We start from the raw sequence: 13928 nt of genomic DNA, 5'->3' as shown, positions 1-13928 counted from the left end.
AATACTATTTAATATCAAAGTGAAAGTATATTTTTAGACTACTGTCAGTTATTTAAAATGAGGTCAAATAAGAGATTAAGTTAATCATTGCATAAATATTCACTCCTTTCAAAGTGAGTGACTTAGTTTAACAGAAGTCCAGCTGATAACAGCAGTTAACGAGATTGACATTACGTGAGATCAGCTGTTATACGATTGTTGTATAAACACACATCTGCATGGGAAGTCTGCTACAATGTTAATTTCATTAAAGGAACATGAATTTGCTTATAAGCACACATTACTGGGAAAAAACACACACACACACACACACACACACACACACACACACACACACAAAACTAACTTTGGTGTGTGGGGAGGCGAAAGGCGTTTTTCAAAACAAAGAGCAATCCATCTGATTAAACTTACTTACCTACATAGATTTTAGATTAGAAAGTTGTGATCAAATATATATTTTTTTAAAAAAGGGCAACTGAAGAGTAAGTCAAAACCTAATTCTCTGCTCATTTTCAAGCTACTTTCCAAGTTATGTGTGAAATTGGCTTAGAGAAACATCCAGCAGCTGACACAAAAGAAATTTCTTCCCAGCAGGTAACAAAAGCCCCGATCTCTGTGTGAAATGCCAAGGAATACAGATAGAGGTGAAACCATTTTGGGGGTATTGCATAGTAATCCTCATTTGGGTAGTTACAGATCTAATGTCAGCAGACCCTCCTCGTAATTACAAAAACCAATGTTTGGATAAGAGAAGTAAAACCATTCAGAAGCCACACATTAACTCTCAGTGTTTACTGTTATCACAGGAATCTTAAGAAATCTTTCTACAAACCCAGTATGTACTTCAGACATTTAGCCTAATACTCTCCCGTTGCATATCTGCCACGCTCTTCTTGACTGCGCCAGGACTGCAGGATGGTTAAGTTACAAACTGGGTGAAGGATCAGATCCAGGGTGATCACTCACCATTAAAATAAAAGTAAACAAAGGAATAAAAAAAGAGGTTGTTCTGAAATAATTTATTCAGTTATACAAATACAAAAACACCTCTCTCACTCAGTCATAAAATAGGCAGGTCTTGGTGGTGCTTCTTCAATCCCCTCCATGTGACTTAATGGATTATCACACCACAAAAACCGACAGCAGTTCTCAAGTTACAGTGCCGCTCAGTTCAGGTGATAGGTTGTAAGCCTACAGTATGTGAAGAAAGTTTCTGTTGCTACTATAAAAGAACTAAAACCGATTCTGTGAGGTTATGATTTTTTTTTTATCAAGCAACAAACAGCCCGAACACAACAAATATTCCAGTTCCACGTAGGCAAGCCGCCTTAAATTAAGGCGAGGCTCGCTGTGATTTTTGACAAACGTGTGGATGAAATTCAAGTTATATTTATTAAAACTGCTTTTTCACCAATTTGGCAAACAGAAAAACTACATACAACAAAAGAAACAAAAAGTTAAACAACGATGGGTAATAGGGTAAAAGTTTTCTCTGAAGACATTTCTGCAGCCGTTCTGTTTTGTGCTTTGGCCTTTAAAAGAAAATGCACCAAACGGGTAACATTTAGCTGGATGTGCCGCTGAAAAAAGAAGCTCGATTAAAAAACAAAATAGAAAGTTTGATTTGACCTAAAACAATAAAGAGGTGTTTTACTGAACTAAATATAATGCTGACAAATGGAAAAGACAAACAACAAAAAAACAAACAAAAAAAAAACTTTCCTTTGGCTTTTTGCCTCAAATTCGGTCCTTGTTTTGTTGCAAAAAAAAAAAAAAAGGAATCACCCACTTTACTGATGAACTGGTCCCGAGTTTGTCCTGCTGCCCGAGAAAAATAATCCAAACTAAAATTTAAAATTAAAATAAGAGCAGATCAGTTCACTGCTTTAGCTCTCTTGGTGCTCGGCAGGCAGCCTGAGATTTTCCTACATCCATCTGGTCCTTCGGCCACACAGGGAAGCAGTTCTGAAGTCCAATAGAGACGGTCAGATTTTCAGACGAGCTCAAGCACCTATGAAAAGAAAAGCAGCGCAGAGTTACTTGTTTTATTTGTTACATAACATCTGTGAAGGTTTTACAATGCTACTACAGCATAAGGACAGGAAATAAGTCACGTTTTTATTAATTATTTTATATTAAAAATACATCAAAACGTTTATATACACCAACAAACATCATCTGAAAGTACTTCAGATGGGGCTAATACAACTCCAATTACACAAAACTAAAACAAATGCAATGTGATGCATTCAATTTTGGTCAATGTCTGGTTTGCTTTGCACTTCCATTTGGGAATTATAGGCAAATGTATGAAACTTTGTCTACAAACAATTAAATGCTCAATCCCTGTACCCAGCTCCATTGAACGTCTCAAATTTCCCTAAGGATGTAAAAAAAAGCGGAGCACAAAAATGCTCTGAACACAAACCTTGATTGTTCCTTGACTGTTTGCAGCAATTAGAACATTTGACTCCTGCAAAACAAACAAAAAAAATTATTAGAGACAAGTTCAGTACATGTTTAGAAAACATTTTCACTAAACGATTACATAGTACAAACAAGTTTCACAAAAATCCCTGCAACTAAAAGATTCTTCAGCGTCGTCAGCCACTCACTCCATCTGGCAGCGCCCTCCAGCAGACGGCGCTGACAAACTCGTTGGTGTCGTCTTCCTTCTTGTCCTTGTCCAGGACGCTCTTAACTGTGTCAAACTTGAATGTCAACAGCGTCTTGGAAAGTCCTTTGTAGTACAGATACAGAGAGTTGTTTTCGCTGCCTAGTGACAGAAACAAAAACCCAAAAAGAAAATGTGATACTTAAATTGACATCTTTTGCTCTGTAGAGAAATAGTCAATCGTTAGAGTGAATTGTTACCACAGGCAACATAGTCTCCATTGGACGCCAAGCCAACAAAGTTCTTCTCGTTGATGTGACCCTTGAAGGAGCGCAGGCAGTGAGGTTTGTTGACGTTCCATAACTTCAGCTGACTGTCTGTCGACCTGCAGATCACAACAAAGTAATATGTGAAATTAATATAAACTGGAACATTTTTAGTAGTTAAAACACTTCAATTTGCGTTTTTTTTTTCTTAATGTTTAACTACTGGCTTGATTCTCATTCTACAACTGATTGAAACTCACATTTCCTCTGAACAGTGAAAATTGATAATCAGCTACAGAAAGCTTAGCATTCCAGGGAGAAACGGATGGATGGCTCGTCGAGTTTAGATTTGTGGCTTGAGCCCAACTCAAATGCAAAATTTGGACCGGGTCGGGCCCAAATTATTTTCTTCATGGTCAAGTTGGGATTGAGCTTCTGTGGAGCGCTTAATAGGCTACAATGCGTACAGGACAGAGAAAACCAAACGAGGATGCACAACATAAAGTTTTGCTAATCTACTTATAGTGCAAGTAGAGGAATTGGCAGATTACTGTTTATGACAGAAATAAGGTAAGGTACATAGGCTAATTAGACTAACAAAAACAGCAGCACACTGCACAGTAGATGGGTAGGCAGCCCAACTCTGCTCCGCTCCCATCAATCACACATCCCAGATGATTTGTACTTGACTCACCGGGTACAACGAGTGACAAAATGGAGCTGAAAGTTAGTAAACTAAAGCCAAAAACAAAAGCAGTAAAATCTTAATTAAAAGATGTCGGGCTTACTTTGGGTCGGCCCTGTAATTAAAGCTGATTAGTCGGGGCCGATCGGGGCTCGGACACAATGTGTGCTGGATTTTATAGGCTTGATCTAAACTAATGACGCCAGCAGATGGAACTCAAATGAACTTGGGCTGTAAATGTTCAAGTGTACGACATTTGTAGGCTAATAATTAACTGAAAAGGCATCATTAAAGGAATTAGCAGCCTTTCCAGTGTTTTGGGTTGATGTCATCAGTGAAGGAAACAAAAAGTGAGCCATAAATATATATGCCAGAAAAAGAATCTTAATTATGTCTATTTAAAAACATACTAGAAGCATGACCACAGCCTCTAATTTGTAAACAGTGTTGGAGTTGGAGGAATTATCAGCACCAAAAACACTCAGGTAACAAACTTTGAGTAAAACGTTCATCTTAGACATTACTGTAAAAATAAAATAAAATACAGAAAACATGTATATGTATCTGAAGATGATTCCAACTTACGCAGAAACGATCTCCTCTCCGTTCACAAACTTGGCATAGGACACCGCTTTCCTGTGGCCTTTAAACACCATGATTGGCTGCTTAGTGTTGCGTAGATCATAGTAATGAACACAGTGATCTGTTGGGGGGAACAACATGAGGAGGGTAAAAACAAAAGAAACGTCCATGAGGCAGCGAGTGGTGTGTTGTTGCGTTCTATTCAGAAACCACAGAGGTTTGTAGACATAGTAAAGACGTGGTGCAATGTCCTCCCTGTGGACCTGAATTGTAACAAGAAACGTTTTTCATCATTGAAATCTGTTTGTTTTTTTTTTACTGATGGAGTTTAACTCCTGCTTGGGCAAGGTCAAGATTTTCTTCTTTTTTTTTCTTAGTGGACCTCAGAGTCTCATTTTCCACGCCGGTTGTTTTTGTTCTTTAATGCTAGTGATAGCAAAGACTCATTTATTATGATTCCTACTCTCATTTGAGGTGGGTATAAATGTTTGTCTGGACCACCAAGGAGTGTGTGACCACAGAAGAAATGTAGCATTCTTGCAGAGGAATTAATGTAGTGGGAGGTGAGAACCACAAAAAATAATACATCAAATTGAAAGAGAAACAAGTTTAAACTTGACAGCACAGAACAAACATGCAACAGCAGAAAATTAACTGAATAAAAATTCATTCTCATCCACAGCTGATGCACGATTCACTTACCTGCACAGCCGAAGGCCAGGTGATATCTGGAGGTTGGGCTGAATTTAACACAGCACACGTTAGCTTTAGCCTCGATGCTAGCCACAGAGTTGTCAAGATTGGTTGACCACAACTTCACTGCAGAGGAAAATCAAAACATTACAAAACTCTGGAGGAATTCCTTTTTCCTGGAAGTCCAAATATTTGTTCCAACACAAAAATGAGTTTGAGAGGTGTACCATTTGAATTCAATTCACCCACATTTGTCATTTAAAATATGGATGGACTAGCAACCTGCCAGGGGTGTAACCCGCCTTTCGCCCAATGACCACCTGAGATGGTCACCAGCTGCCCTGTGTGCCTGAAACCCCCCCAGGGATTGATTGAACAGATAATTTCTGGTGCATTTTCAAGGTCGCCACATTTAAATTTCATAATTTTGGCCACTCGATTGTGCTTGACTAAGACTCCAGGTTTGAAACTTATGCAAGAGTGAATGCAAATCTAACAGGCGGCCACCTTACTATTATTATTTATTTATTTTTTACCTTTAGCGTCATCAGAACCGGAGGCTAATAGCTTGGGGTCCATCAGATTGAAGTCAACACTCCAGCATCTTTTTTCATGTTCCTGAGAAAATAAAACATGAAACTTTATAAGACTGGCAAAAAGTGCATATCTACCATTCCAATGACGTGTAGAAATAAAGTATGACGCCCACAGCTTGTCATAAGCAAGCAGTGGGGATATCACACCTGGTAGACTTTGGACCGCTGGCCGGTGAATCCGTCCCACAAAATGACGGTGCCCTCATAGTCGCTGCTGGCCAGAAGGTTCTTGTGATAACTGCTCCAGCTGATACAGCTACAAAAATAGGAATAATATTAATAAAAATAATAATAACACATCAAATTTAAATAGCACTTTTTAGGACCCTCAGACGATTTACAAGAAAAACACAAACAACACAGAACAAGATAAACAAGATTGAGAGCACCTTTCACATTGGTATTCAGTTAATTGCTGATATGCCATTTGGTACTGGAACCTTTTGTTTTGTTGTTTCTACAACAAATTAAATCTGCTTTTAGTTTTGGCTCTTACTAGTAGATATGACGGCTCACAATTATGCTCATAATTAGGTTACAATACTGTGTAATTGGTAATTAGGTCTAAAAAAAAAAGAAAAGGTGGCATCATGTGTTTGCCAGTTATTTTTATTACACAAACAAAGCCTACAGCATGCATTTATATCCTATTCACATTTCTCACTTTAACTTATGCATTTTATTGGGAATTGTTGCAGTAAATGATTAATCAATTTTATCAGTTACTCAAATTTTTGGGTTTTGACGATTTAATTTTTGGATTTTTTTCCAGGACCATTGCATTCCTTGTGTTTCTGTAGTTCAGAGGGATGTCAAGGCAGCCATCTTGTTTGACAAGCATGTTTTAAAGCTTCTATCCATCTGGACTTTGAATTCAGGTCAACTCCACGACAGAATATTAGAGCCGCGTAAATCAAAACGTATCTACATCAGTTTAAAATAAAACCTGTATGCCACTCACCTGATTTTGGAATTGCAGGTCATTTCATTGACGGGGTAGTGGATGTCCACTGCGTCCTGGATCACAGTTCCATACTCAAAAACCTTGATCTTTTTGGTCACACCAGCGATGGCGAAATAGTCACAGTCACGGTCAAACTCAATGCTGAAACACACGGCATGCAGTAAGCGGCAGACAAGTTCGCTTTGGTCAACTTTCTTTATGAAGTCAGATCATTTTGGTGCAGAGTAAAAGTTTAAATATTGAGAGATTCACGACAAAAATCATGAAAAGTTGTAGTGAAGCCTTTGTTTTCCGTACCTCGAGACAATACTGGAGCCGTTATAGAGGTCACTGGCGTAGGAGAGGGTGGCCAGCGGCCGCACAGTGTTGTAGCGAGTGAATTTGGACAAACACTCCATAAAATCCTCCAGCTGGTTCAGGTTCCTGCCTTCATCTGAAGAAACCAACACTCAACTTCATGTTATATTACATTTATACATTGCATGTTTTTATACATAATGCACTCGTTTAACAAGCAATTACACTGTGGCTGCCTAATCACTAAATGTGGAACTTTTTTTTTTTATTTCATTTCCAAGATATGGGGAAAAAAAATCCCCAAAGAGAACTGATGTTTTGCTTTTAATTTAAAATTTGAACAATTTCTTCACAGATATAAATTCCATTGACATCTCATTTTGCTTAAGGCCTTTATATAATACACACAGACTGGATATTATTTATACTTCTGGTGGATTTAAAGTAAATATTTGACCAGACACGTTTCTTCTGCATGCAAGCTTAAGAATCTGTGGCAGAATCTTAAGATTAGGGTGATGGTAAAGAGGTGTTCATCCCAAAAGATGAATTGTCAAGAACCAAAATGGAAACATGAAATAAAGCTTGGCACCAATTGTCAGAAGAGCTTGATTCCTGTCATGCTAAAAACAACTTTTCAATCGTTAAGTGCAACATCCTGTATGGTAGTCTGGACCAGTCGTCCTTCCACTGTCCACAAACTACCCAGAATGCCCCAGTCCAGGCTTCTCTCCATTCTGTTTTTAGAATCAGCTTTAAGCTTTTTATAGTTTTACATGGTCTCACTTCGCCATGTTTATTTGACCTACATTTCATTAGCCAACTAGCCTCCATGAAATGCTAGAGGATCTAAAACTAAAACATTAAAGGCATCCTAGCCTTTGTGGTGTCTGTGGAACACTTTGGCACCACAATCAATGCTGAAGACTCCTTTTTGTTATTTGAAAATGTATAAAATGTTAACTTAGCAACAGATGTGGCATTAAAATGTCGTTTGCTCTTCAGTGTCAGCAACGAGACACAGCGCTTAAACATTTTATAGCTAACTGCAACATATTTAACCTCTTTAGCTGCAACATGCTGATTTTTCCCATACCTGTGATGCGTGACATTTTGTTGGAGAAGTAGCACTGCTCCAAATCCTCAAAATGAGCAGTCAGCCTCTTTCTTCTAGATGCCAGGGTGCTGTTATACCAAGTCTGTCGCTTCACCTAAACACATCAGTCCAGCAGTTAGAGCTAAGAGGAAACGTGGACGTAAAAAAAGACCCTGGCACAACTTCCACTCACAGCTCAGTACTAATTAACAGAATGAGTGTGTGCTACATACCGGAGTTGTTCCACCAAATCCTGGCGTTTGGTTGTAATCTGGAGGTTCAATGATACTGCTATATAGGAAAAAAAAAAAAAAACAAGGTTATAAAACAGATACAAAAAAGTCAATTTCATGATTATACCAAGAGATTTTTAGTTATGATAAAACCAACATTTTATTGTAAAATAATTGCATTTTCTGTACGTATATTATCAGAATCCATATATCCGCAGTACCTAGGGGCCGGAGAAGGAGCCTCAACATTAGGCACTGTGCACTCTGCCTCCATCGTCGGGGAGGAAATCCCACTTACATCCTAAATAAACAGAACAATAATTATTTATCTCAAGTTATTTAGTTATTTTGATGAGAGGGGTGTTTCTGAAAAACAATAAGGATGATTGTTGATTGTAGAGAAGCTCTGTTTATTTACCTCAACACGCTTAATGTCTTCTTCTAGGAAGTTTAGCTCTTTCTGTAGCTGATCTAGTTGCTGTTGATGAAACCGAAAACACAAAACTATTTGGACTTTTTATATTTCGTGACATCTTTTTTTTTTTTCTTCTGTTGGTAGTCACTTAAGCTTTAAAATATGTGTATATTTTACAGAGCAGTCATACCTCTCTCTTGTTTCTTCTTGCTTCCTTAAGGAACTCCATGAGGATCTGCCTCTGAGCTGCTTGGGATTCCTAAAGCAGGTAAAGACATAAAGCACAATCAAGTAAAAGCAGAAACGCATCGGTTGATGCATAAACAAATTTTGACCTTTTCTTGTCAGAGTGACAAATGGTGTGGTTATATGGAATAGAAAGTTAGATTAATATTTATAGCAAAGCAAATATTTTGAAAAAGTTCAAACTAGACATCACATGGTTTGTCATTGCCTGAGAAAATTATTTTTTACATTTGTGGATGGTTTTTAAGTGTGAAACTAATTGTATTCTTAAGTGGTTTGTTTTTGTTAAAATTTGAAATAATGAGCAAAAAAAGGACAACAAAAAACAAACTTAGTGACATATTAGGCATTAATGTTATATTTAACATTTCTTGGTGGTTTTAAGTGCCTTGTAATTTCAAACTATCCCATCGGGGCTTCATTGCAGTTGCACAGCTTCAAATAGCTGTGCAACTGTGTTGCACAGCTATTTGTCTGAAGTGATTGTGGTGACATAGTTTGCTCTCAACGTGTTCCTTTGAAGCCAAACATCTCCATGTTCACTTCATGTGAGGGACATCTATCCAGCCACATTGTGACGAGTTCAGATTCAGGCTTGCAACAACAAAAATCAACTAAAGTGTTTTCACGGAAATGACTCTTTGTAAGAAGATCCTCCCACACAAGCAATGTTTTTCAGACTCTAATTTTAAACACCGTATGTTCATATTGGAAGAAGAAAAGCCCACTTCAAAAAAACAACAGTAACAATCCCAACCATGATGTCAGTGTTTGGGGTTTGAAAACATCAATTAGAGGTTATCATCACAAGGTTAAATTATAATTCTTATGATCATCTAAACAAAATCCCAGTAATGATAGAAAACCTACTTGCACAACACAGTTTGTGTAAATCAGACTTACTGATTGTGAGACAGTGATGATGTGACCAAATATAAATCAACAGGATGCACTGCAACTCCTCCTTCCCCTTTTTTCCCCTCACACAGATTGAGGAAAAAAAAAGAAAAAAAAAAAAAAACAGAGGAAAGGGGATGTAAAAGAGCTTTGGACCAAGGTTTAGTGGCACTACCAAGAATCAACCTCTGACCTTTTGATAAAACCGCCATGTTGAACATTACCTAGTAAAGAACTCGCATGATTGAAAAACACACCTGAATTAAATTAATGCTTTTTTAACAGGCTTCTGTGCAACTTTATGACACACTGAGAAATGATTTGAATCAGCTGGATTGGAGCTAGGACAGAAGACACCCTGGTTTAGACAAAACAAACAAACAAACAAACAAACACTTCTCTGCAGGTTTTATGTTTCTCAATAAAACTGAACATCCATTATGACACCATTATACACCATTATACAGCTGTACCTATAAAGAACCACTCTTGGATTAATTTAGAGATTTTTAAGACTCGCATATACTTTGTACTTAATATTTCTAGGAGCAATCAACAGAAATTCTCCTGCTGCGACCTTATAGCTACACCTTATGATTTGTTTATGTATTCAGAAAGTCCTCCTCTTCAAAGATTTACTTACTGCCTCCAGCTGCTTCTTCTTCTGAACCAAAAGCTCCAACATCAGATTGACATTTGCGAGGTCCAAGTTTTCTTGATCAGGACTCAGAATATCCTGGAAGACCTGCCACCGTGGCCAGTTCTGAGGACCAGAGGCGACGATCGGAAAGGAGAAAAGCGATATTTCAGAGGCGGTGAGAATTAAACTAACAAAAATAAAGACATCATACTCATACTCACAGGATGATCTAACTTTAGTCTTTTTTCCTCAGACCTTTGTTTCTGTTTAAGGATCAGTTCATTTACTGGAAAACATGGGATAAAATGATGGAAGGAAAGGGGGTAAGAAGAGAAGAAATCAACTGTAAGAGTATTGAAAAAGAAAAAGTCATGATGTGAATTATCAATAATGCAAAGCAGGGCTGATCAGTCGATGTAACATACTTTATCTAGTTTGGTTACCATTTCTTTTTAAGTTTTAGTATAAAGATGGCTTTATAAACAAAATGATAATTGAACAATTGCATAGACTCACCCTATTCTGCTTAAATTTTAAAACCGCAATACAAATACACATTGAAACTTACAGCTTTTGCTGAAAATGGCAACTCAAAATACCTACCAAGAAAGTTAGGGTACAGCTGATCCACATTATCAACAATATAGTTACACTTGGGACATCTGTTGCTGTCTTCCAAGCTCTGACGAATACATTTGAAACTGCAGACAAGAGAAAGAAAAAACAATTAATCAAAACAAAACCAAACAAAAAAAACATTGATCTGCCAGGTAGGGATGTAGTACATTATAAATGTTGTTGCTGTTGAGTACCAAAACCGTCAACAAATTTAAAGATAATATCCGGGGTTATATTTTTTTTTCTACTAACAAAACGAAACAGGCAATGAAAACACAGATGAGTAACACAGTAAAACTCCCTCAAAATGAACTTTAAAAGCATAACATTTCAAAAAAATTGCACCAAGTAAAATAAATTGCCCGTTCTGTTTTACATACATCTGGGTTGATGACATCATAAAAGGCACAAAGAATCAAGAGGATCAGCTGGTAAGGTTGGTAAACATTATGATAAATGAGTGAATTTGACAGATTTAAAAACAGATTCTGAAACGACTGAGTTTCATTTGTGTTGCAAGGACTTTGACCTTAAATGAGTGAATCATAAGTTTGACTCGTGTGATCCCAAAACCATAATGCATGCTGCTGTTGATAGCTGGATCATACTGTGGCATAACAGTGACCCTTTTTGAATGCATCCCTCTTGGGAGTAAATTTATATTCCTGATAGATTTCTTTTCAATCTGGCTGTTTTCAGTCTATATTTACCACTCAGAAATGTGAACTTATCCTCCTTTAGCTAGCCCTGAACAAGTCCTAACTGCTCACAAGTGTGACTTAAAACGTTTTCCTTCTGGTGCTGACTGGATCAACAGTGACGGTACAGGCTATTCTGCAGATGCCTGCATGATGGGGCTAACAGGTAGCACTGAGCTCATTATATGTCTGCCTCATTGATGGTCTTTTTTTTGTTGATAGAAATACAAGATGATGCAGCAGTCCAGCAGCAAGCATTGTTGAGATGCTTTGAGCAGACCATATGGTTTTTCTAACAGCTTGGCTCAGAAGTGATGGCTGAAGATCTTTGGTAAAAAAAAAACTTGATATTCCAGCCTGGATCTTTTTCGCAAACAGCTTCTATGAGTTTGACTGCAGCCAAATTTTCCTAAAACCCGCACCGTGCTCTCACATACACGCTAAAGTGTAAAACCGCAGTTGTTACAATAAAATCGTGGACAGAAAAAACTTTTTGGATACAACATTTGCTAGGTTAATGCATTTCAAGCGCCACGAATTTTCATTGTGCACGCCTAGAATACATTTGGCCACTTGGATGGACTTTCACACCTTGAATGGATTTTAGTGAAAATGTTGCCAATGATAATCAATGTGGTCAATGCAATATTTCAGATTTCCCAACTGAAATATTGCATTGACCACAATGCAATATTGTCAATGCTTCTGTGCTAGCTGGAAAGAATACTAGTAAACATCTTTAAAGGGATTAGTTGATTAAAAACATGCAACAACAAAAAACCCCTCTATGGACTGAATGCATAAGGGGGAAAAACTACCACCAAATGGGAGCCATCAATTTATCTGCCTAAGTATTAAGTCTTTGGATGCACTGTGAGTTTAATAAAAATTATATAAACGATAGAGACATACTCTAATACACAGACAGGGATAATCTTGCAATGCCTTCATTTATTCTGGGTCAATTTTAGATCATTTTTAAAATGTTTGGAGAGTAGCTGAAAACCTTCCGACCTCAAATCAAACTTTAACACTTACCAAAAACTGTGTCCACACTTTGTCATGTGAGCCTCCTCTATCATTTCGAAGCAAATTGGACTGAAAAGAAAAAAAGAAAAACGGAGAAAAGTTCTATCAAAATTCAGATGTCAGACTTACTTTGGATGGCAGTCCCACACAGAAGCTTCATGCTAACTTTGAGATAAAAACTAACCACACAAAGTCGTTGCTTTTATCTTCGTATGAGTTCAAGAGGCCGTTGTATAGAGGTGCTTGATGGAGGGACTTCTTTCTGCTGCCTGAGGACGCTGAAGGTCTGCTTGTTAGGGAAGCGAAGCTGCCTGCCTCGTTTGTTGCAGCCAGAGTCCGGGAGGGCACAACATTCCCAGCAGCGGGCCCATTGCTCGTAACGGCATTGCTTCCACTGCCTCCAGTGCTGCTGCTGCTGCTACTACTGCTGCTGCTGGTGCTGGTGCCAGGCACTGAACTTGCCCCACCACCACCGCTCTGCTGCGGTCGGCTGCCAGACATACTGCGAGGCCGTTTAAAGGATAAAAATCAAACGCTCCACCAAAATGCTCTGCGCTGCCGTTCAAAGCATCCGGACAGCGCTCCTTTTCGGCTGCTTTGGTAGGTCTGCAAGCTAGCTGACTTGCTTCTGTGCTAGCATCCTGGGAAAAAGCAAACAGTGGCCAAACATGAAGCGCGTTTAATTCTTCTCCGCCCTTGTCTGGCTCCCGCTTTTCATTGACGACGTCTCACACAGTCACTGGTTCATAAAAAAACAAAAACACACCAATACAGGGACGGACATTAAAATAAGCTCAACTGCGTTGTCCAGGAGATTACCCGGCTAGCTACTGTTAGCTGCACAAAGTGATCTCTTGAGTATTTTCGACTTACCTAGATGGCTGTTGTGCGTCTAAGTTTTTCACTACCGCCCCCTGGTGGCCAGGAAGTCTGCACTAAGTTTTCTCTCTGTACAGTGGTTCTCCGTGTATTGCCACACTGACTTACATTGTAAAATAATAACCAAACACAACTTTTTCAATTTGGTGCGAGATTTTCTTTTTTCAGAAAAATAAAATAATTACCTCTTTATGTTTGCCTGAGGATCTTATTAACCTATATATTCCAAGGTGAAGTGGATTTTGCTCAGGCTTGATGGGGTAAAGTGGCACATATTGGTTCTCCTGCATCAAACGTATGTAGATAAATAACATGGGGCGAATAAGAGGACAAACTCATATAAAGCCAGTTTTTCAGCTGATTTCCTACCTGTGAACAGGGTTAAGTTGGGTTTGATTCTCAGATTTTCTAAAGCCAAGAAATTAATGAAAAAACTATTTGCTCTTGCTGATCTTCATTATCGTTGCTGCTCTTCTCCGG

The 13928-nt window shown here is 38.3% G+C and overlaps 1 protein-coding gene across 1 annotated transcript; it reads right to left on the bottom strand.

Annotated features, from left to right (window-relative positions):
• Nucleotides 1-1004: 1004 nt before the first annotated feature.
• cop1 (COP1 E3 ubiquitin ligase) lies at nt 1005-13457 on the bottom strand. Its single transcript, XM_007552507.2, has 20 exons — nt 12754-13457; nt 12579-12638; nt 10828-10925; nt 10446-10510; nt 10228-10347; nt 8632-8700; nt 8445-8504; nt 8248-8327; nt 8027-8084; nt 7794-7908; nt 6698-6833; nt 6398-6541; nt 5584-5692; nt 5377-5458; nt 4850-4966; nt 4151-4268; nt 2875-2999; nt 2616-2776; nt 2429-2473; nt 1005-2011 (listed from the first exon to the last, which is right to left on the bottom strand). The coding sequence occupies exons 1-20, from the start codon at nt 13068-13070 to the stop codon at nt 1994-1996; spliced, it is 2097 nt and encodes a 698-aa protein (XP_007552569.1). The 5' UTR covers nt 13071-13457; the 3' UTR covers nt 1005-1993.
• Between the last annotated feature and the right edge of the window lie 471 nt (nt 13458-13928).

The sequence above is a fragment of the Poecilia formosa genome, unplaced genomic scaffold (assembly GCF_000485575.1).
Source record: "Poecilia formosa unplaced genomic scaffold, Poecilia_formosa-5.1.2 Scaffold49, whole genome shotgun sequence".
Classification (NCBI taxonomy): Eukaryota; Metazoa; Chordata; class Actinopteri; order Cyprinodontiformes; family Poeciliidae; genus Poecilia; species Poecilia formosa.
Note: the sequence above shows the minus strand (reverse complement) of the source record. Positions and strands in the feature narration are given on the sequence as shown.